This window comes from Heteronotia binoei, chromosome 16, assembly GCF_032191835.1.
Source record: "Heteronotia binoei isolate CCM8104 ecotype False Entrance Well chromosome 16, APGP_CSIRO_Hbin_v1, whole genome shotgun sequence".
NCBI classification, from domain to species: Eukaryota; Metazoa; Chordata; class Lepidosauria; order Squamata; family Gekkonidae; genus Heteronotia; species Heteronotia binoei.
Genome location: NC_083238.1, coordinates 53,917,240 through 53,937,997, shown reverse-complemented (window position 1 = coordinate 53,937,997; position 20,758 = coordinate 53,917,240). Strand labels below are relative to the sequence as shown.

Sequence of the window (20,758 nt, the reverse complement as noted above, 5' to 3'; positions counted from 1 at the left end):
GGGATTGAACTTGGGACTTTCTGCATGCCAAGCACAGGCTCTTCCACTGAGCCACAGCTCCTCTCCACTACTGGTCCATCAAAGTCAGTATTGTCTACTCAGACTAGCCGTGGCTCTCCAAGGTCTCAAGCTGAGATTTTTCACGCCTATTTGCTGGCGCCCTTTTTAGTTGCAGTTGCCGGGGATTGAACCTGGGACCTTCTGCATGCCAAGCAGAGGCTCTTCCACTGAGCCACAGCTCCTCTCCACTATTGGTCCATCAAAGTCAGTATTGTCTACTCAGACTAGCCGTGGCTCTCCAGGGTCTCAAGCTGAGATTTTTCACGCCTATTTGCTGGCGCCCTTTTTAGTTGCAGATGCTGGGGATTGAACTTGGGACTTTCTGCATGCCAAGCAGAGGCTCTTCCACTGAGCCACAGCTCCTCTCCACAATTGGTCCATCAAAGTCAGTATTGTCTACTCAGACTGGCCATGGCTCTCCAGGGTCTCAAGCTGAGATTTTTCCCGCCTATTTGCTGGCACCCTTTTTAGTTGCAGATGCCGGTGATTGAACCTGGGACCTTCTGCATGCCAAGCAGAAGCTCTTCCACTGAGCCACAGCTCCTCTCCACTATTGGTCCATCAGAGTCAGTATTGTCTACTCAGAATAGCCGTGGCTCTCCAGGGTCTCAGGCCGGGGTCTTTCCCATCACCTTCTGCCAGATCCTTTTACTTGGAGATGCCAGAGATTGAACCTGGGACCTTCTGCGTGCCAAGCAGATGCTCTACCAGAGGCACAGATGCTCTACCCTTGATGTTGCCTCCTAGCACTGGCATTTGAAAATTGACTGTGCCAGGATATGGAGGTTCTCTTTAGTCACCATGGCTAGTAGTGAGGCGTGGTCCTCTCCTCCATTAATCTCCCTGTGAAAGCCATTTGTGCTGGCAGCCACGGCTCCATCCATTGGCAGCAAATCCCATTGTTTAATTACAAACTGAGCAAATAAAATTTCGCTTTTCCTGTCCTGAATCTATCAACCATCAACTTCATCAGGTGAATCTGAGTGTTGTGTGAGAGGGAGAAAAGAAGTTCACTATCTCCACCTACAGTTGCCAACTCCAGCCTGTGAAATCTCTGGAGGTTTGGGGGCAGAATTAACAGAGTGGGGGATTTCACCTAAAACCTATCATTCAGTCTGCCATCTTCTCCAGGGGAACTGATCTCTAGCGAGCCAGTGTGGTTACAGCAGTTAAGAGCATCGCACTAGTATCTGGGAGACCCGTGTTCGAATCTGCTTGTGCTATGGAAGCTTCTGGGGTGACCTTGGGCCAGCCACACTCTCCTAGCCTAACCCACCTCACAGGGTTGTCACGACATCAAATGGAGAAGAGAAGGACGTAAGCCGCTTTGGGTCTCCATGCGAGAGAAAGGCAGAATATAAATCAGGGGTGGCTAGACTGTGGCTCGGGTGCCACCTGTGTCTCTTCAACACATATTGTGTAGCTCTCAAAGCTGCCCCCCCAACCCCCCAACCCCCCATTCGCCAACATTTGTCTTTTTAGGTCACTTCTCCAAGGCAACTCAGCTGGCGGCTTAGAGAATGCATTTAAAGTAGGGGGTGGGGAACCTCCATCCCGAGGGCCGTATGCGGCCCTCGAGGTTACTTGGTGTGGCCCTCGGGGATTGCTGGGCTGAACCGAGCCATGTGGCAGCCACCCTGGGGCCTGGCTGGCCAGCGAGGGCCTGGAAAAGTTACTGTCACAGTTCAGTTTGCACTTGATTATCCCAGAGGGTATGGCCTAATATGCTAATGAGTGTGTGACCTTATATGCTAATATTAGGGGATGCGGTCTAATATGCTACTGAGTTCCTGCTGGGCTTTTTCTACAAAAAAGCCCTGGACCTATGCATTTGCCTGGGGTGGCGGGCCCTGTGTGTGTATGTGTGTGCCAATTAGGCTCTCCCCACATGACTTCAAATAGAAAAACAATTATTTCTATTAATTTTCCCAGCCTGAATCGTTCTCCCTCGGCGGAGCACTGTTTTTTAAGTTGATCATTTTTTATGGTCCGCGAATGAAGTTATAAATACCCATATAGCCCCTTGGCAGAAAAAAGGTTCCCCACCCGATTTAAAGTCAAAGTTGCTTTCTTTCCACCTCCACCTCCCTCCTCCCATCTATTTTCCTTCCTTCTTTCCTCTCCAAACATCTGACGTTCATGTCTTGTGGCTCTCAAACATCTGATGTTTATTCCGCGTGGCTCTTACGTTAGGCAAGTTTGGCTACTCCTGGTATAAATGAACGGAAGGAATAAACAGCTCTTTTCAATGTTATTGCATGGGGCCAATGCCCATTACAACACAGCATAAACATTCAATAGCTAATACGTAATCTGGAGATTAGTTCAGTGTGGGTGTACATCTAGCTAAGTTTTTTTGTGCTTTACCCTCCATGCCAGTAATCTGAGATTTTTTAGCAGAGTGCACCCATGTGCATGCACGTGAAAACTTTTCCCCAGAATTAAACTTCGTTGGTCTTAAGCAGGGGTGGTCAAACTGTGGCTCTTTCACACATATATTGAGTGGCTCTCAAAGCTGGCTTGGAGAAGGCGTCTTTCTCTTTAAATCACTTCTCCAAGCCAAGCCAGCCAGCGGCTTGGAAAACGTTGAGTTAAAGTTGCTTTCTTTCCACCTCTCACCATCTATTTGCCTCGCGGCTCTCAAACATCTGCTGTTTATTCTATGTGGCTCTTACGTTAAGCAACTTTGGCGACCCGTGGGCTTCAATGTGCCCCTGGACTCCCAACTTAAGTTCTTCAGCGAAGTGCGCACAACACGAATGTACTGCGCATGTTTAGGAAAGTTTCTGCCCAGAATAAAACTTTCTTGGACTTAAACGGTTCCACCGGACTCCAACTTTGTCCTAGAAGACCAGTTGTCATTCTGGGATGATTCCACTCCACGCATAATTATTCTCCCTCCTTCCAGGGTATTATTTTTGGGGAGAGGGGGTTATTTTTGGGAAGAGGCCCGGTCTCGCTTCGCTGTCCTTCCTCGCCCGGCGGGCTGCCGCCTCTTCCAAACCCCCCTCCACCCCACCGGCGCTCCTTCCCATCCGGTTGGGCGTTTTGTCTTCCAGACCGAGAGGGAGAACATAAGAGAAGCCACGTTGGATCAGGCCAATGGCCCATCCAGTCCAACACTCTGTGTCACACAGTGGCCAATATATGTATGTGTGTACACACACACAAACACTGTGGCTAATAGCCACTGATGGACCCCTGCTCCATATTTTTATCCAGTCCCCTCTTAAAGCTGGCTATGCTTGTAGCCGCCACCACCTCCTGTGGCAGTGAATTCCTGGCTATGCTTGTAGCTGCCACCACCTCCTGTGGCAGGGAGGAGGAGGCCTTGCCGCATTTCAGGGCGCTGAGTCGCCCCGGAGGCCCCGCGGGCGGCCTAAGCGCTTTCTGCGGGGCGGAGACCGCGGGCCGGCCTCTTATAAAAGGCTCCCCTCCCCCGGGTCCCCTCCAAACCTCTCCAAAGGGCGCCCCAAACCGCGACGCGCGTCTTAGCGCAGCACCAGCGGTGGCGCAGCAGAGCGCAAGAGCTCGGGCCGAGCCGGCCGGCCGGGAGGGGCTATGCAGATCAGGCGGCCGCTGATAGGCGCCTCTCGGGCTCTCCCCCCGCCGCCCCCGGCCCCTCGCCGCAGCCTCGCCATAAAAGCCGGTCCCGGCGGCCGGAGAGTCCAGAGCGGCGCTGTAGCCTTTGGAGAGCGTAAACTCTGCTGCCGCGGTGGGCTCCTAGCCGGGCCCCCCTTTCGCAGCCCAGCGGGTCCTTCGCCGCCCCTCGTTCATAAGGCCACTGCTTTCCCGCTTCAGCTACAGTGCTAGCTAAGTGGGGAAAGACCCAACCGAGAGAAGCCCCCCTTTTTTGGCCGCCTGGAAGACCTCCAAAAGTCGCCACCGCCGCTGCACCAGGAGAACCCGGAGCCGCCCTGCAAAAGAACCATGGCCCGATCCGGCGCCGACGCGCAGCCTGACAGCCGAGGATGCTGCGGTGAGAGACGGCCGGGAGAGGGCCGGTCGGAATGCCGGGGAAGGGGGCTCTGGGGGGCGCGCAACTGGTGCCAAGCGCGGGGGTGCTTTTGGAACGGGCGGGGAGGCTGTGCGCGCCCGTGCGCCGCCTGGTTCCCATCCCTGCTCTGGGCCGCTGTTTTCCAACCGCTCAGCGCGGGAGAGAGTGCTTCTGCTCTTGTGCAGAGCGCCTTCTCCCGCCCCCTGTGCAGGACCCTTAACGGGGCGATCCTGTCCGCTTTCGCCTGCGCGCACGGGAAAAGCTTATCCCCGGAATGGAACGTCGCTGGTCTTTAAAGGTGGACTCCCACCTTTGCCCTGCGGATTCAGACCAGACCAGCACGGCTACTCACCGGAAGCTATCCAGTGCAATCCCGAGATCGGGATGGGGAGCCGAAAAGAGCCTTGCTTTTCCTTGGTGTGCACTTTCTGCAAGGGAGTCTGCCAGGGCTCCAATCTACCTGCCAGCCCTCCTCCGCTGGGCGCACCAGGAGGAACAACCAAAAAAGTTGCACCCAAAAGAGGAACAAAATGTGTGGCGGGGGATATACTTTCAGGAGTCGCTGCGCACCTGTTCAAACACCTGTTGCTTTCTTGGGAGGAGTAAGCTCCTTTAAATAGAGCCGAGTTGGATTCTTGAGGAGACCTGCTCAGGATTGCATTTAGTCCCCGCATCCGACCAGCTTGTTCCTCCTGGTGCACCCAGCGGAGGAGGGCTGGCAGGTAGATTGGAGCCCCAGGCAGACTCCCTTGCAGAAAGTGCACACCAAGGAAAAGCAAGGTAGATGAAGGAAGGTGGTCTCCTGGCAGCAGGAGAGAGAGAGCAGGGCCTTTTCCGCATAGTCTCCTGCTCCGTATCCGGTCAGGATTGTGCGCCGGCTTTAGTGAAGAGGTTCCACACATTCTGCTCCTGATCAAATTTTTGGTCCTCCTTTTCTGCCTTTGACGCCCGTTTTCTGGACTCCAGATTTTTGTGCTGTCCAGAAAACCCATGCTAAAGGCCGGAAAGAAGGACCACAAATTCCATGAGGAGCAGAATGTGCGGAACCTCTTCGCTAAAGCCGGCGCACGATCCTGACCTGATATGGAGTAGGAGACTGCGGAAAAGGCCCAGGAGTGCGCTTCCCTGCCAGTCTGGTGTGTGATCTGGGACATTCTCAGTGCTGCACTGCAAGATCTGTATCGGGGAGAGGCTGTGCTTCACTGCCAAGCCCATTGCTTGCAGCTCAGTTAGAAAGGACGGGACAGCAGGTGATGGGGAAGTTTCTGCCTGTAACCTTGAAAAACCGCTGCAGCGGCTCTCCAGGGTCTCCAGCGGAGGTTTTCTACACCTACTTGCCTGGACCCTTTTGAGTTGGAGATGCCGGGGATTGAACCTGGGACCTTCTGCTTACCAAGCAGATGTTCTACCACCAACCACCATCCTAAAGTCAGTATTGTGTACTCAGACCAGCAGCAGCTCTCCAGGGTCTCAAGCTGAGGTTTTTCGTGCCTACTTGCCTGGAACCTTTTTAGTTGGAGATGCCGGGGATTGAACCTGGGACCTTGTGCTTACCAAGCAGATGTTCTACCACTGAGCCACTGTCCCTCCCTAAAGTCAGTATTGTCTACTCAGACTGGCAGCGGCTCTCCGGGGTCTCAAGCTGAGGTTGTTCACGCCTACTTGCCTGGACCCTTTTGAGTTGAAGATGCCGGGGATTGAACCTGGGACCTTCTGCTTACCAAGCAGATGCTTTACCACTGAGCCACCATCCCTCCCTAAAGTCAGTATTGTCTACTCAGACTGGCAGCGGCTCTCCAGGATCTCAAGCTGAGGTTTTTCATGCCTGCTTGCCTGGACCCTTTTGAGTTGGAGATGCCGGGGATTGAACCTGGGACCTTCTGCTGACCAAGCAGATGCTCTACCACTGAACCACTGTGTGTTGAACGACTAGTGCTTGCATTTAGCTTTTGTGCATAAGAACAGGCAGAGTTCAAGTGAGTCTTTCAAGGGTCAGTCCCATCCTGGTTGCCTTTGGCTTGACCCGAGTGCTCTCATGTGCTCGGCAATGCGTGAATAATTTCTGACGGTGTGCCAGGTAGAAGAGAAGCAGTGGGCGGCAAAATACAGGGCTGCGTCTCACACGTGTGCATGATATTTGATAGAATGTGAATAGACTGTATAGCTGTACAGATCATGGCAGTATCGCCTTATGGTGAGTCCCACAGTTGGTCCATCTACCTTGGTGTTGTTTGTGGCCAGCTGCCCAGGGGTTGTGGGCAGAGAAGGTCTTTCTTGAGCAGTTTGGTATAGAGAGCCAGTTTGGTGTAGTGGTTAAGTGCGCAGAGTGTTATATGGGAGAACTGGGTTTGATTCCCCACTCCTCCACTTGCACCTGCTGGAATGGCCTTGGGTCAGCCATAGCTCCTGCAGAGTTGTCCTTGAAAGGGCAGCTGCTGTGAGTCCTCTCAGCCACACCCACCTCATGGGGTGTCTGTTGTGGGGGAAGAAGATAAAGGAGATTGTAAGCCGCTCTGAGTCTCTGATTCAGAGAGGAGAGCAGGGTATAAATCTATGGAGTCTATGGAGACGTCCATGGACCCAACCTAGAATATTTCTGCTCTGTGCTCTGCCTTTCTCCAGTGAACAGAGTTCTCTGTGTTAAAACAGAAAGGTGCTTTTTGTATTAATTTTTGTAAGCCGCCTTGGGTCTGTCTGGGGAAAAGGTGAGGGGCAGCCAATGGCAAAATAAATAGTGACCGATTCACATTTATTACTCTAAACACCTGTGCTAAATAGTTTTTTAATGTTGACTTTTAAGTGGTTTTTTAATGTTGACTTTGCAGTCAAATAACACAAAAGAAGGGGAACAAAGTAAAATGTACTTGGGGAAACTTTGAATCTAGCGGCACCCTTAAGACCAACAAAGTTTGATTCTGGGTATAAGCCTTTGCGTGCATGCACACTTTTTCAGATATATTGAGACCAGTGGTCCCTCTAAACCAGGGGTGTCGAACTCATTTATTATGAGGGGCGGATCTGACATAAATGAGACCTTGTCGGGCCGGGCTGGGCTGGGCCATGTTGGGCCGGACCATGTGTGTACCTATTGAAGATTAGGTAGCAGAGATATAAATTTTATAAAGAACACAAACACAAATACGTTTTTTAAAAAAACTTTTAAAACTTTTTTAAAAATGCACTCATTAAAACGTTAGCGCTCATTGGTCTTAAAGATGCTTTCTTTGTATTTCTCCCATGGGATCTAGGGAACTGGGCAAAGGAAGCTCTGGCTCTTTCCTTTCTTCGCCAAGGGACTGGGGAGGGGGGAGCCTCAGCCAATAGAAGGAAGAGAAGCTTGGCTCAGTAGCTCCACTGTGCAATTGAGAGAACCTGGCGAAGCAAGCTGTTCCTCCTCCCTTCTTCCCCAAGGGAGGAGCCTCAGCCAATGGAGAAAATAGAGGTTTTGCTCCGTAGCTCCTGTGCAATTGAGCAAGCTTTGCAAAGCAAGCTGTTATGCAGAAGGAAGCAAGATATAAGGAGAAGGAAGCAGATGACAGCCAGTTGCTTGGGGGCCTGATAGGAGCCCTCCAAGGGCCTGATTCGGCCCCCAAACTGCATGTTTGACACCCCTGCTCTAAGCTGAGTTAGCGTTAGCTAGCTCACAGATTTTTAGCCTCCAACTCACACATTTTTGGCTTAGCTCAGGAAGGATGACCCCTGTGCGCACTAATTTATGCTGTAGTTCACAACTTTAATGCCAGTAGATCACAAAGTAGAATTTTTGCTCACAAGACTTTGCAGCTCAGAGGGAACATTGATTGAAACAGACTTCCGCAGCCATTACGTGTTGGTAGACAGAGGGTGAGGGGGTTAGTTGCCAGGGAGGGCTCATTAGAGTCAAGATGCATTGGTAACTGAGCGATAAGTATGGTTAAGATTAGATTATGGTAAGATCTGTGAATAGCAGCAAATTAGCATACAGAGATATGTAATGGTTGCGGAAAGGTGGAAGTCTGTTCCAGTGTATCTGAAGAAGTCTGCATGCACAGAAAATCTAATACCCAGGATTAAGGGTTGAATTCTAGCAGAAACTCCTTTGCATATTAGGCCACAGCCCCTGATGTAGCCAATCCTCCTGGAGCTTACATTAGGCCCTGTAGTAAGAGCCCTGTAAGCTCTTGGGGGATTGGCTACATCAAGGGGTGTGTGGCCTAATATGCAAAGGAACTCCTAGAATTCCACCCCTGCCCCGGATTAAACTTGTTAGCTTTAAAGATGCCACTTGACTCCAACTTTGTTCCTCCGCTTCAGACTACCATGGCTACCCACCAAAATTACATCAAGCATTTCTTTTTGTTCTTTCCCTCCTAGGATCCTGTGGCAGTTATTTAAGATCTGCTAAATTCCTTCTCTACGTTGGCCACGCCCTGTCCACTTGGGTAAGTAAAGTGTGACCAAAGTTGTAACTGGTTGACGGATCGCACCCAAAGAGTGCTTGTGAATGGTTCCTCATCCTCTTGGAAAGGAGTGGCAAGTGGGGTGCCTCAAGGATCTGTCCTGGGATCTGTTTTGTTCAACATCTTTATCAATGATTTGGATGAAGGAATAGAGGAAATGCTTATTAAATTTGCAGATGAGACTAAATTGGGAGGGGTTGCAAACACAGAAGAAGAAAGAAACAGGATACAGGATGACCTTGACAGGCTGGAAAACTGGGCTAAAATCAATAAAATGAATTTTAACAGGGATAAATGTAAAGTTCTGCATTTAGGTAGGAAAATCTAATGCATGGCTATAGGATGAGGGAGATTTGTCTTAGCAGTATGTGCTAAAAGTAGTATGTGCAAAAACGATCTAGGGGTCTTAGTGGATCATACGCTGAACATGAGTCAACAGTGTGATGCGGTGGCTAAAAAGGCCAATGCAATTTTGGGCTGTATCAACAGAAGTATAGTGTCCAGATCACGTGATGTGGTGGTATCGCTTTACTCTGCTCTGGTAAGACCTCACCTGGAGTATTGTGTTCAGTTTTGGGCACCACATTTTAAGAAGGATATAGACAATCTGGAATGGGTCCAGAGGAGGGCGACAAAGATGGTGAGTGGTCTGGAGACCAAGTCTTATGAGGAAAGACTGAAGGAGCTGGGGATGTTTAGCCTGGAGAGGAGGTGACTGAGAGGTGATATGATCACCATCTTCAAGTACTTGAAGGGCTGTCATATAGAGGATGGTGTGGAATTGTTTTCTGTGGCCCCGGAAGGTAGGACCAGAACCAGTGGGTTGAAATTAAATCAAAAGAGTTTCCGGCTCAACATTAGGAAGAACTTCCTGACCATTAGAGCGATTCCTCAGTGGAACAGGCTTCCTTGGGAGGTGGTGGGCTCTCCTTCCTTGGAGGTTTTTAAACAGAGGCTAGATGGCCATCTGGCAGCAATGAAGATCCTATGAATTTAGGGGGAGGTGTTTGTGAGTTTCCTGCACTGTTCAGGGGGTTGGACTAGATGACCCTAGAGGTACGTTCCAACTCTATGATTCTAAAGCAATTTACCCTTTGGCTGATCTGCGTCATACGACTTGCTCGCAATTGCATTTTTTGTCATACGGTCAGTCAGTCAGTCGAGAGTTAAAGACGGAAGAGTGCAACAAGCGTGCAATAGCACATTAGGGAAGTTGTGCTCCAGTGCACTGATTGTGACTGTTTAACATGGAAGCAAGTCCCTTAGATCGCAGTGATCTCATAGGGAGGGATTTTGTCTGGGGTAGCAAAGTCCAGCAGTGGAATTCTCATCCAAGTTACGCTCTTGTAAGTCAAGGGGTTTAGAATGGTGTTCCAGATAAATAGGGAGTCAAGGAGAGTCCAGACAGAGTACAGATTATACTTTGGTTTTGGATTAACTGAACAGTCTGCCTGGAACAGTCTCCCAATAAAACGTGAAGCCTACAGACATCGTTGCTTGTTCTAAAATCACTGTGGATACAAAGTTCAAGAGTCAGCATTGTAAATAATACAGAAATGATTTCAAGAAACTAATTATCCAAGCGGTTTCTTTTCTGGTATATGAGGAAGTGGAAAAGGAAAAGTCCCCCGTGCAAGCACCAGTCGTTTCTGACTCTGGGGTGACGTTGCTTTCACGACGTTTTCACGGCAGACTTTTTATGGGGTGGTTTGCCATTGCCTTCCCCAGTCATCTACACTTTCCCCTCAGCAAGCTGGGGACTCATTTTACCAACCTCGGAAGGCTGAGTCAACCTGGAGCCGGCTACATGAAAACCCAGCTTCCGCCGGGGATCAAACTCAGGTCATGAGCAGAGCTTAGGACTGCAGTACTGCAGCTTTAACACTCTGCGCCACAGGGCTCTTTTATGAGGAAGTGGACTGAGATCTTATTCAATTGAATAGAGGGAGATAGATGTGTGTAGGGGGGGCTTAAAAGGGCTTTTCTGGAATCCTAGATGGTTATTTTTTGACCTAGATGACCCAGACTGGTCCAATCTCAATGGTCACCCACCTATGAACATCTCTTGACCAACGTTCCCTCTAAGTTGTGGAGTCTTGTGAGCAAACATTCTACTTTGTGAGCTCCTGGCCTTCAAGTTGTGAGCTCCTGCACCAATTAGTGTGCTCTGGGGCCATTTTTCCTGAGCTGAGACAAAATTGTGTGAGCCGGAGGCTAAAAAACGATGAGCTAGCTCACACTGACTCAGCTTAGAGGAAACACGGCTCTTGACCCTAATCAGAGAGCCAGTTTGGTGTAGTGGTGAAGTGTGCGGACTCTTCTCCGGGAGAACCGGGTTTGATTCCCCACTCCTCCACTTGCACCTGCTGGAATGGCCTTGGGTCAGCCATAGCTCTGGCAGAGGTTGTCCTTGAAGGGGCAGCTGCTGCGAGAGCCCTCTCCAGCCCCACCCACCTCACAGAGGATGTCTGTTGTGGGGGGGAGAAGATATAGGAGATTGTAAGCCGCTCTGAGACTCTGTCCTTGAAAGGGCAGCTGCTGTGAGAGCCCTCTCAGCCCCACTCACCTCACAGAGGATGTCTGTTGTGGGGGGGAGAAGATATAGGAGATTGTAAGCCGCTCTGATTCTGTGATTCAGGAGAAGGGCGGGGTATAAATCCAATATCATCATCATCTTCTTGAAGGGGAGACTGTTAAGGAAGTCCAAGGTTGCTACATATAGGCAGGCAGTGGCCACCACCTCTGATCAGTCTTTAGCCTTGAAACCCTGATGGGAGTCACCAGAAGTCAGTTGTGACTTGACAGCTCTATCCCCCCTCACACACACACACACACACATTTTGTGAGAAGTTTTCTAGCAGGCAGATGAGATATTTTACTACAGCCGATAGAACAGGCAGTGTGCCTGTCCATTTAAACGCTGACTAGCGTGCTTAGTTGCACAACACTGCTTCTCTTCTGAGATCGCATTAATGCCCCTGATCTTAATTTACACATACATCCCTGAAAAGATTTCTATCCTACAGAAGAAGAAGACTGCAGATTTATACCCCGCCCTTCTCTCTGAATCAGAGTGTCAGAACGGCTTATCATCTCCTATATCTTCTCCCCCCACAACAGAAATCCTCTGTGAGGTTGGTGGGGCTGAGAGGGCTCTCACAGAAGCTGCCTTTTCAAAGACAACTCCATGAGAGCTATGGCTGACCCAAGGCCATTCCAGCAGCTGCAAGTGGAGGAGTGGGGAATCGAACCCGGTCTTCCAGATAAGAGTCCATGCACTTAACCACTACACCAAACTGGCTCTCTCTATTCCTTTAAAAATCCCCTTCTTTGTACCCTAACTGACCACAGGAGGGGGGGATGAACTAAAATGAAGTAAAATGCTTTTCAAAAGATGGAAGAGACAAGAATGATAAAATGTCGTCGGCATCATTCCTCCTGATCGCCATTTTGGAAACAGACTCAAAATCTCCAAGCGTGCCTGTTTGTCTTTCTCTCAAGAGCTCAGGGCTTTTTTTTTGGTAGCAGGAACTCCTTTGCATATTAGGCCACACCTCCCTGATGTAGCCAATCCTCCAGGAGCTTACAGCAGGCCCTGTACTAACAGCCTTGTAAGCTCCAGGAGGATTGGCTACGTCAGGGATGTGTGGCCTAATATTCAAAGGAGTTCCTGCTACAAAAGAAAGCCCCGGGGTTGGTGAGAAAAGGAGTAATCGGTTATGTTCTAGAAGGCAGAGCAGGCGAGTCGATGCTCTCAACAGTAGGTGCGCCTCCTGTTCCGCTTCAGAAGGATCTGTGGATCGATATCCTTGCGCAGGAGAACTTTTGATCTCTTGGGCTGGGAGACTAAAGTCTTAATCCCAGCTGTATTTACTTGGAAGTGACATAGTGATTCCGGCTGGACTTGTTTCTAAAGTAAATGCATTTGGGATCATGATGGAATGTAGTCAAATGGTTGTGGAGTTTGCGCAGTGGCAAAAAATACGGCGTTTGAGTTTCCTCACCCTGTTAATATTCTGGTTAATGTTTGTCAGAGCATCCTGGCGCGGAGCGTAGAGGTCTGACTCCTTAATTCTTTCCCTGCAACTGGAAAAGAAACGGTCCAAGAAGCACAATCTTTTGGGTTTTTAGATTTTTAAAGGTTTTGTTTACTTCACTTGTACCCGGCCGCTCTCCCCAATGGCGACTCAGGACGGCTTATATAATTCCCCTTTCCTCCATTTCACGACAACCTTGGGAGGTGGGTTCGGCTGAGTGTGACTGGCCCAAGGTTACCCAGCAAGCTTCTGTGGCTCGAGTGGAGATTCAAACCCGGGTTTCCTAGATACCAGCCCCTCACTATTAACCACTTCGGTGTCTTCATGCGGAAACAAAAACCGTTTTCCCACACAGCTTACCTTGGAGTGACGACCCTCTTCACCGCGCAGCGTCTGCTCGGATTTCCCATCTGCTCCGCAGAAGCAGGAAGTGACGGGGCTTCTGCTGTAAATCGCTAAAACCCAGTTTACGTTAGCGACGCAAAAGCCGCGGCTCTTCCTGCTTCTGCGGAGCACATGGTGGGAAATCCGAGCAGACGCTGCGCGGTGAAGAGAGACGTCACTCCGAGGTAAGCTGTGTGGGAAAACGGTTAAAGTCATTTCTCAAAGATTTCAGGTTTTCACGGCTGGTAACATCATTAGGGTTTGTAGAATCTTTCGGGATCAAGTGCCGTGTTCTACTGGAGAAAGTTTCCCTTCCAGACGTTTCGTTCTCAGCTGCGGAGAACATCCTCAGTGGCGTTGCAGCCGGAGCAGGCGCTCAGACCTTCTTGGCTGCTGTGCATCGCTCAGACCTTCTTGGCTGCTGTGCATCGCTCAGACCTTCTTGGCCGCTGTGCATCAATGCACAGCGGCCAAGAAGGTCTGAGCGCCTGCTCCGGCTGCAACGCCACTGAGGATGTTCTCCGCAGCTGAGAACGAAACGTCTGGAAGGAAAACTTTCTCCAGTAGAACACGGCACTTGATCCCGAAAGATTCTACAAACCCTAAAGTCATTTCTGGTCACTGCAAAACACATTACGGAGAGGCAAACCCAGGTTATCCACTGAGTGTGTGCACAAGAAGAGCACACCTGTGTAATAAATACCTGTCACATTCTCCGTTTTATAGGCAGACCTGTAAAACATTGTATTCACTCTTGCTAAAAAATATGGACTGTGAAGCCACCCTTCCCTTTGGGAAGGAGTCAGATATGCACAAAATAAGTTTGCAGAGAGCCGGTGTTGCGCAGTGCTGTGTCGGAGTACTGTTTGGAAGGCCCTGGGTTCAACCCCCCCCCCTCCCCGCCACCTGATGGTAAACTTGTAATAGCTGAACAGTAGTAGGCCCCAGGCCTGGTTACTTGTTTTTGAATAACAGTAGAACAATTATACAGCCCTATGGTGCAGAGTGGTAAAGCCGCAGTACTGCAGTCCAAGCTCTCTGCTCACGACCCGAGTTGGATCCCAGCGGAACCTGGTTTCAGGTATCTGGCTCAAGGTTGACTCAGCCTTCCATCCTTCCGAGGTTGGTAAAATGAGTAACCAGCTTGCTGGGGGGAAAGTGTAGAGGACCAGGGAAGGCAATGGCAAACCACCCCATAAAAAGTCTGTTGTGAAAACGTCATGATGCGACGTCACCCCAGAGTCGGAAACGACTGGTGTTTTACAGGGGGCTGCCCTTTTTAAAAAACCTTTAAAACAATTATGTGTTACATCTGAGCTCTTAATTTTTTTTTTCCTTCTCAGAGTTTACACACTATCTCAGTTGCTAGGGTAATATCATTTTCCATTCCCCTGGTCAGTGCCTGCTGTGCACACATGAGTCAGATTAGTTTATAAGCACACTTAAATTGAAGCGGTCTTTATTTCAGCCACCACACCTGCCTCCCTGGGAGGTTTTGTGGGTTTATTAAAAATGCATTTTTCATTTTTTCCCATTCTTTCTTCTAGTTTGGTGTAGAGCCAGTTTGGTGTAATGGTGAAGTGCGCAGACTCTTATCTGGGAGAACCGGGTTTGATTCCCCACTCCTCCACTTGCACCTGCTGGAATGGCCTTGGGTCAGCCATAGCTCTGGCAGAGGTTGTCCTTGAAAGGGCAGCTGCTGGGAGAGCCCTCTCAGCCCCACCCACCTCACAGGGTGTCTGTTGTGGGGGAGGAAGGGAAAGGAGATTGTAAGCCACTCTGAGTCTCTGTCCTTGAAAGGGCAGCTGCTGGGAGTCCACTCAGCCCCACCCACCTCACAGGGTGTCTGTTGTGGGGGAGGAAGGGAAAGGAGATTGTAAGCCACTCTGAGTCTCTGTCCTTGAAAGGGCAGCTGCTGGGAGTCCACTCAGCCCCACCCACCACACAGGGTGTCTGTTGTGGGGGAGGAAGGGAAAGGAGATTGTAAGCCACTCTGAGTCTCTGTCCTTGAAAGGGCAGCTGCTGGGAGTCCACTCAGCCCCACCCACCTCACAGGGTGTCTGTTGTGGGGGATCTGAATCTCTGAGATTTGGAGTGGAGGGCGGGATATAAACCCAATATCTTCTTCTTCTTTTTGGCGGCTCACGCAAGCTTTGCATAAATGCAAATGGCTGCTCCACTGAGTTTAAGGTGCTCTGGAGATACAGCATAGACCTTACCTTTGGGCACACTTCCCTGCTACCTGTGGTGGGACGTAGCAGGAGAGACCAGCTGGAAGATCCAGAGAGGGAAGTGGGGGAATCTCAGGAAGAGGCCAGCAAGAGGTAGGGTTGCCATGTCCCTCTGCTGCTGTGGCAAGAGACTGTTCTCTTGTGCATGCTTTGCGTGCATGGCATGATGACATCACCCAGAAGGGATGTCGTCATGCCAGGGACACTCTAGGACCTGCAATAAAACTTAGTGGTACCATGGAGTTTTACCATGAGTCCTAGAGTGTCCCTGGCATGATAATGTCACTTCCAGGTGATGTTATCACATCGGGGACAGCACAGCGTCTGGGCTCTTTAGGGGTGGGGATGCCCCAGGCGGCCTGCTCCCTGCTAGCAAGCTTCACCCCCTCATCTCCTGCCAGTGGCTACTGGGCACATGGCAACCCTAAGCCTGGGGGAGTGGGATTTTGGGAGGGTCAGGATCTTGGTAGGGTATATAATGCCACACTGTCCACCTTCCAAAGCAGCCATTTTCTCCAGGAACAGTGGAATTAATGTTTCAGATAAATAAGCAAGCAATTTATGTACTCTGGAGATCAGTTGTAATCAGTGTTCCCTCCAGGGCTCTTTTTCTAGCAGGAGCTCCTCTGCGTATTAGGCCACGCCCCCTGATGTAGCTAATCCTCCTGGAGCTTACAGTAGGCCCTGTAAGAAGATTGGTTGTAATACCAGGAGGTCTCCAGTCCCTACCTGGAGACTGGCAACCCTAATTTTGCATCTATGACGGCTTCTTTTTGAGGCAGCCAGGAGCAGAATCGCCCGGGATTTACAGGACTAACCAGTCCCTACTTGGTGTGTATTCCATATAATTAATATGAAATGCCTTTTATTCCAGGGGGATCGCATGTGGCACTTTGCAGTGTCTGTCTTCTTGGTTGAACTGTACGGAAACAGCTTGCTTTTGACAGCTGTCTATGGACTGGTGGTGGCCGGGTCCGTCCTCCTTCTGGGAGCCATCATTGGCGACTGGGTAGACAAGAACCCGAGGCTTAAAGGTGAGCAGTGTTTGTTTGAGTTTTTCTGAAGAGAACCTCTTTGTGCATGGAGGGAAGCCAAGACTGCTGTAAGATGGAGCGGAGGAGCTGAAGTCGCCCAAAACAAGGCCGGGCTTCTCGCTCAATTATTAAAAAGGCTTTCAGTTCTTTCAAGAAACGCTGGCTATGCCTCAAACACTAATTCAAGGGTGTCGAACCCATTTCTTATGAGGGCCGGATCTGACATAAATGAAACCTTGTTGGGCGGGGCCATGTGTGTACATATTTAAGCTTAGGTAGCAGAGATAGAAACTCTATAAAGGACACATACAAACATGATTTTAAAAAAACCCCTTAGAATAAAACATGCTTAAAGCATTAACACTCGTTGGTCTTAAAGGTGCTTTCAGTCAATAGAAGAAAGAGAGGCTTGGCCCAGTAGCTCTGCTGTGCGATTGAGAGAGCCTGGCAAAGCAAGCTCTCCCTCCCCCCCTTCCTCCCCAAGGCAGGAGCCTCAGCCAATGGTGATAATAGAGGCTATGTTTGGTAGCTCCTGTGCAGTTGAGCAAGCCTTGCAAAGCAAGCGGTGATGCAGAAGGAAGCAAGAGAGAGGGAGAAAGAAGCGGATGACAACCAGTTGCTCGGAGGCCTGATAGGAGTCCTCGGGAGGCTGGATTCGGCCCCTGAGTCACATATTTGACACCCCTGCACTAATGTGTTGTCAAAAAACGCTTGCCATTCTGCCCAGAGGTGACAGCCACCCAGATGGATAACTTAGTGCTTCATCAGCTCCAAATGTAAAAGTAATTGTAACTCGGCCTCCACCTCTCCACGTTTACCCTGAAGCAAGTCTGCTACATTCAGGGGGACTTACTGCCGAGAAAGTGTGCGCAGGATCGTATCCCCCTAAAACAGTCATTTGATCTCTGCAATATGAAATAAGGCATTTGCCATTCAGTAGCAATTGGCATGCGCTCAGTGCCTTTTCTGCATTGCGCGTAAAGTAATTACCTACTTCAAGCCAATTTTAAATAATTAGCGTCATTAGAAGAAAGCTTTCAGCTACCCAAGCTGGGTGTTTCCTCCTGGACTGCTGCCTTTGCATTTTATAAATTACGCCTTTGTTTTGGAAATGGTTGAACATCTCTTCTTGCTGATGGCAGTTCAGCCCAAGCTCAGCGGAGTTCCTCCGGGAAGAATAACTTGCATCCAATTAGTTAGCAAAAGCCTTCCAGATGACTGTAGCTGGAAAATTAGTGTGTTGCTTCGCTCGTAAACAAATGCGGGTTTAATTTATACCCATCATTAAAATACTTTGGATGGAATTTCCCCTCCCCCCCCCTCCCCGTCTTCAACTCAAATTCTTACGTGAAGGGCCTTTTTGGTAGCAGGAACTCTTTTGCATATTAGTCCACACCCCCTGATGTAGCCAATCCTCCAAGAGCTTCCAAGGCTCTTTTTTGTAAACTCTTGGAGGGTTGGCTACGTCAGGGGTGTGTGGCCTAATATGCAAAGGAGCTCCTGCTAGAATTCCACCCCAGACCGCGACCAAACAGATGTGGTTGAACACAAATCATTTGTCATTTCTTTCTCATGGTGAGGAGGAAAACGGAGGGGTTCCGTGCGCTCTCTGTGGAATATGTATCAAGCAGTGGAGATCCAGTCAGGAAAAGAGGAAAACCCAACAAGAGATTGGGGTGACTCCATCAAGGAAGCTACAGAGGCCCTCAGTTTACATGATCTGAGCAGGGCCATTGGTGATAGGACGTTTTGGAGGACAAGAATTCACAGGGTCGTTGTGAGTTGGAAGTGACCGATCTTGACGAGATCCAGGTAGGCAGCCGGGTTGGTCTGAAGCAGCAGAACGAAGCAGGGTTCCAGCAGCACCTTTTAAGACCAACAAACTTTTATTCAGAACGTCAGCTTTCAGGCGCATGCACACTTCTTCAGACGAGGAATGAGGTACAGTGAGCAGAGCTACATAGAGCTGGTGGGGTTTAGAATGCAAAGTGGCACAAAGTTAAAATCCAGTAGCAGAATAGTAAAATTAACAAATTCGGAACACCTTTGATCTGGGTTGCATTGGCGTGGGAAACCAATCAAACAGTAAGATATCAGAATGTGAGGATGTCGGTTAATTATTAACAGGCACATCTCCCTGGGGAGGTTGTTCCATAACCATGGGGCTACCATCGAAAAGGCCATTTCTCGTGTACCCACCATATAAATTTCTTGGTTTGATGGGACAGTGCAGAGGGCCCCTTGCTGAGATCTTTGTTCGTGGGCAAAGAAGAGGCTCCTTCCAGATACCCTAGTCCAGGGGTGGCCAGTGATAGCTCTCCAGATGTTTTTTGCCTACAACTCCCATCAGCCCCAGCCAGCATGGCGAATGGCTGGGACTGATGGGAGTTGTAGTAAAAAACATCTGGAGAGCTACTGTTGGCCACCCCTGCCCTAGTCCCACGCCGTGTAGAACTTTACTGGGGATGTGTGCTGAGATAGAACTGGATTAAAGCAGTATGCATGTATTGACCTAGATCTGATGCAAGGCACGATCTGCAATGTAACCGAACGTTCTTCTCTGTATTGTTTCCCCTTAATTCCGAACAGTGGCCCAGACGTCCTTAATTGTGCAAAATGCATGCGTCATTTTATGCGGCGTCCTTCTGATGATGGTCTTCCTGTTCAAGACCGAGCTGGTGGCCTTGTATCAAGGCTGGCTCCTTGTAAGTATGCCACTTGGGAGGGTTTGGAAAAGGCATTTGTAAAGGCGCTTATTCTTAGGTGGTTTCCTTTCTTTAATACCCTGGAAATACAACCTCTTCAGTCAGTGTTGAGTAGACTCTGGAATCAGTGGATCAGTCCATTGCAGGGGTCCCCAGCATTTATTGAGCCTTTGGAATTCTGATGCCATATGGCAGGGGTGTCGAAATAATTTGTTATGGCGGCCGGATCTGACATAAATTAGACTTCGTTGGGCCTCGCCATGTATGTACCTATTTAAGATTAGGTAGCAGAGATATGAACTTCATAAAGGATAAAGACAAACACAATTTAAAAAAAAACTAGTTAAAATGTTAGCACTCATTGGTCTTAAAGGTGCTTTCTTTGTATTTCTCCCATGGGATCCAGGAAACTGGGCAAAGGAAGCTCTGGCTCGTTCCTTCCTCCCCCCCAGGGGACTGGGGGGAGCCTCATCCAATAGAAGGAAGAGAGGCTTGGCTCAGTAGCTTTGCTGTGCGATTGAGAAAGCCTAGAAAAACAAACAAACTCTGCCTCCCCCCCCCCTTCCTTCCCAAGGGAGGAGCCTCAGCCTACGGAGAAAACAGAGGTTTTGTTCTGTAGCTCCTGTGCAATTGAGCAAGCCTTGCAAAGCGAACTGTTAAGCAGAAGGAAGCAAGAGAAAGGAAGAAGACAGCAGATGACAGCCAGTTGCTCGCGGGCCTGATAGGAGCCCTCCAGAGGCCTGATTCGGCCCCCAGATTGCACGTGTGACACCCCTGCCGTATGATGGGCAGAGCCCCAAAATGGCTGCTGTAGGAGGTGGAGCCAGCCACGAAATGGCTGCCGCAACTTCACCTTCAGCCACACAAGAAAGATCCTTCCACTGTGGTGGCAGTTGCTGCCAAAGCTGCATTTTAAAAAATCTACACAGCCAATCGAATCTTCAGTAGCCAATCAAAAGCCTTTCTGGGCAGAATCCCTCCCTGGACTCACCCAGTTTCTAAAAACTTGTGACAGTGCCAAGAAGTGGTTGAACATCTGGTCAAGTAGGTGCCATTGCATCCACAAGCACTTTGGGGACCCCAGTGTAATGGTCTTCTATGATTGACCATGCTTCCTTTCCACATACCAGTATGATCAGATCTCCCTGTGTCCCAGTTTCAAGTTAGGTTGGCTTTATCAACTGCAGTCTTCCCCTTTGGTAATCTTTGTGGATACGCTCAGTGCTTGTGCGTGCACAGTTGATTCAAGAAAGATCTATTTCTGATGATGGAAAAAAGTAAACAAGAGGGAGGGCAGGGGGCCTGTGCTCCTTTTCACAAGAGAAAACGAGATACTTCCCTTTTCCACCAGAGGAAGTCCAGTGTTTTTTGAGAAATCTGAGAATGCTGTCCTCCTTTGGAGGTGTTTAAGTAGGATGGCCACCTGACAGTAATTCCGATTAAGAACATAAGAGAAGCCATGTTGGATCAGGCCAGTGGCCCATCTAGTCCAACACGCTGTGTCACACCAAAATTCAGGTGGCATCAAGAGGTCCATCAGTGGAGCCAAGACACTAGAAGCCCTCCCACTCTTTTATCTTCTTCCCCAAAAACAGACACCCTGTGAGGTGGGTGGGGATGAGAGGGCCTTCACAGAAGCTGCCCTTTCAAGGACAGAGTCTCAGAGTGGCCTACAATCTCCTTTACCTTCTTCCCCCACAACAGACACCCTGTGAGGCGGGTGGAGCTGAGAGAGCCTTCACAGAAGCTGCCCTTTCAAGGACAGAGTCTCAGAGCGGCCTACAGTCTCTTTTATCTTCTTTCTCCACAACAGACACCCTGTGAGGTGGGTGGGGCTTAGAGAGCTGTCCCAGAAACTGCCCTTTCAAGGA

At 49.7% G+C, this 20,758-nt stretch overlaps 2 protein-coding genes across 2 annotated transcripts in view; one reads left to right on the top strand and one right to left on the bottom strand.

Annotated features, from left to right (window-relative positions):
- The window catches only part of ASDURF (ASNSD1 upstream open reading frame), a 78,853-nt gene extending 75,152 nt beyond the window's left edge, over nt 1–3,701 (bottom strand). Inside the window, exon 1 of the mRNA XM_060257054.1 lies at nt 3,564–3,701. Coding sequence (XP_060113037.1) covers nt 3,564–3,701 — 138 coding nt within the window. The remainder of the gene's footprint in view (nt 1–3,563) is intronic.
- Nucleotides 3,702–3,990: 289 nt separating this feature from the next.
- Nucleotides 3,991–20,758, top strand: part of SLC40A1 (solute carrier family 40 member 1) — a 28,536-nt gene continuing 11,768 nt past the window's right edge. The window contains exons 1-4 of the mRNA XM_060257053.1: nt 3,991–4,039; nt 8,411–8,478; nt 16,023–16,182; nt 18,772–18,887. Coding sequence (XP_060113036.1) covers nt 3,991–4,039; nt 8,411–8,478; nt 16,023–16,182; nt 18,772–18,887 — 393 coding nt within the window. The remainder of the gene's footprint in view (nt 4,040–8,410; nt 8,479–16,022; nt 16,183–18,771; nt 18,888–20,758) is intronic.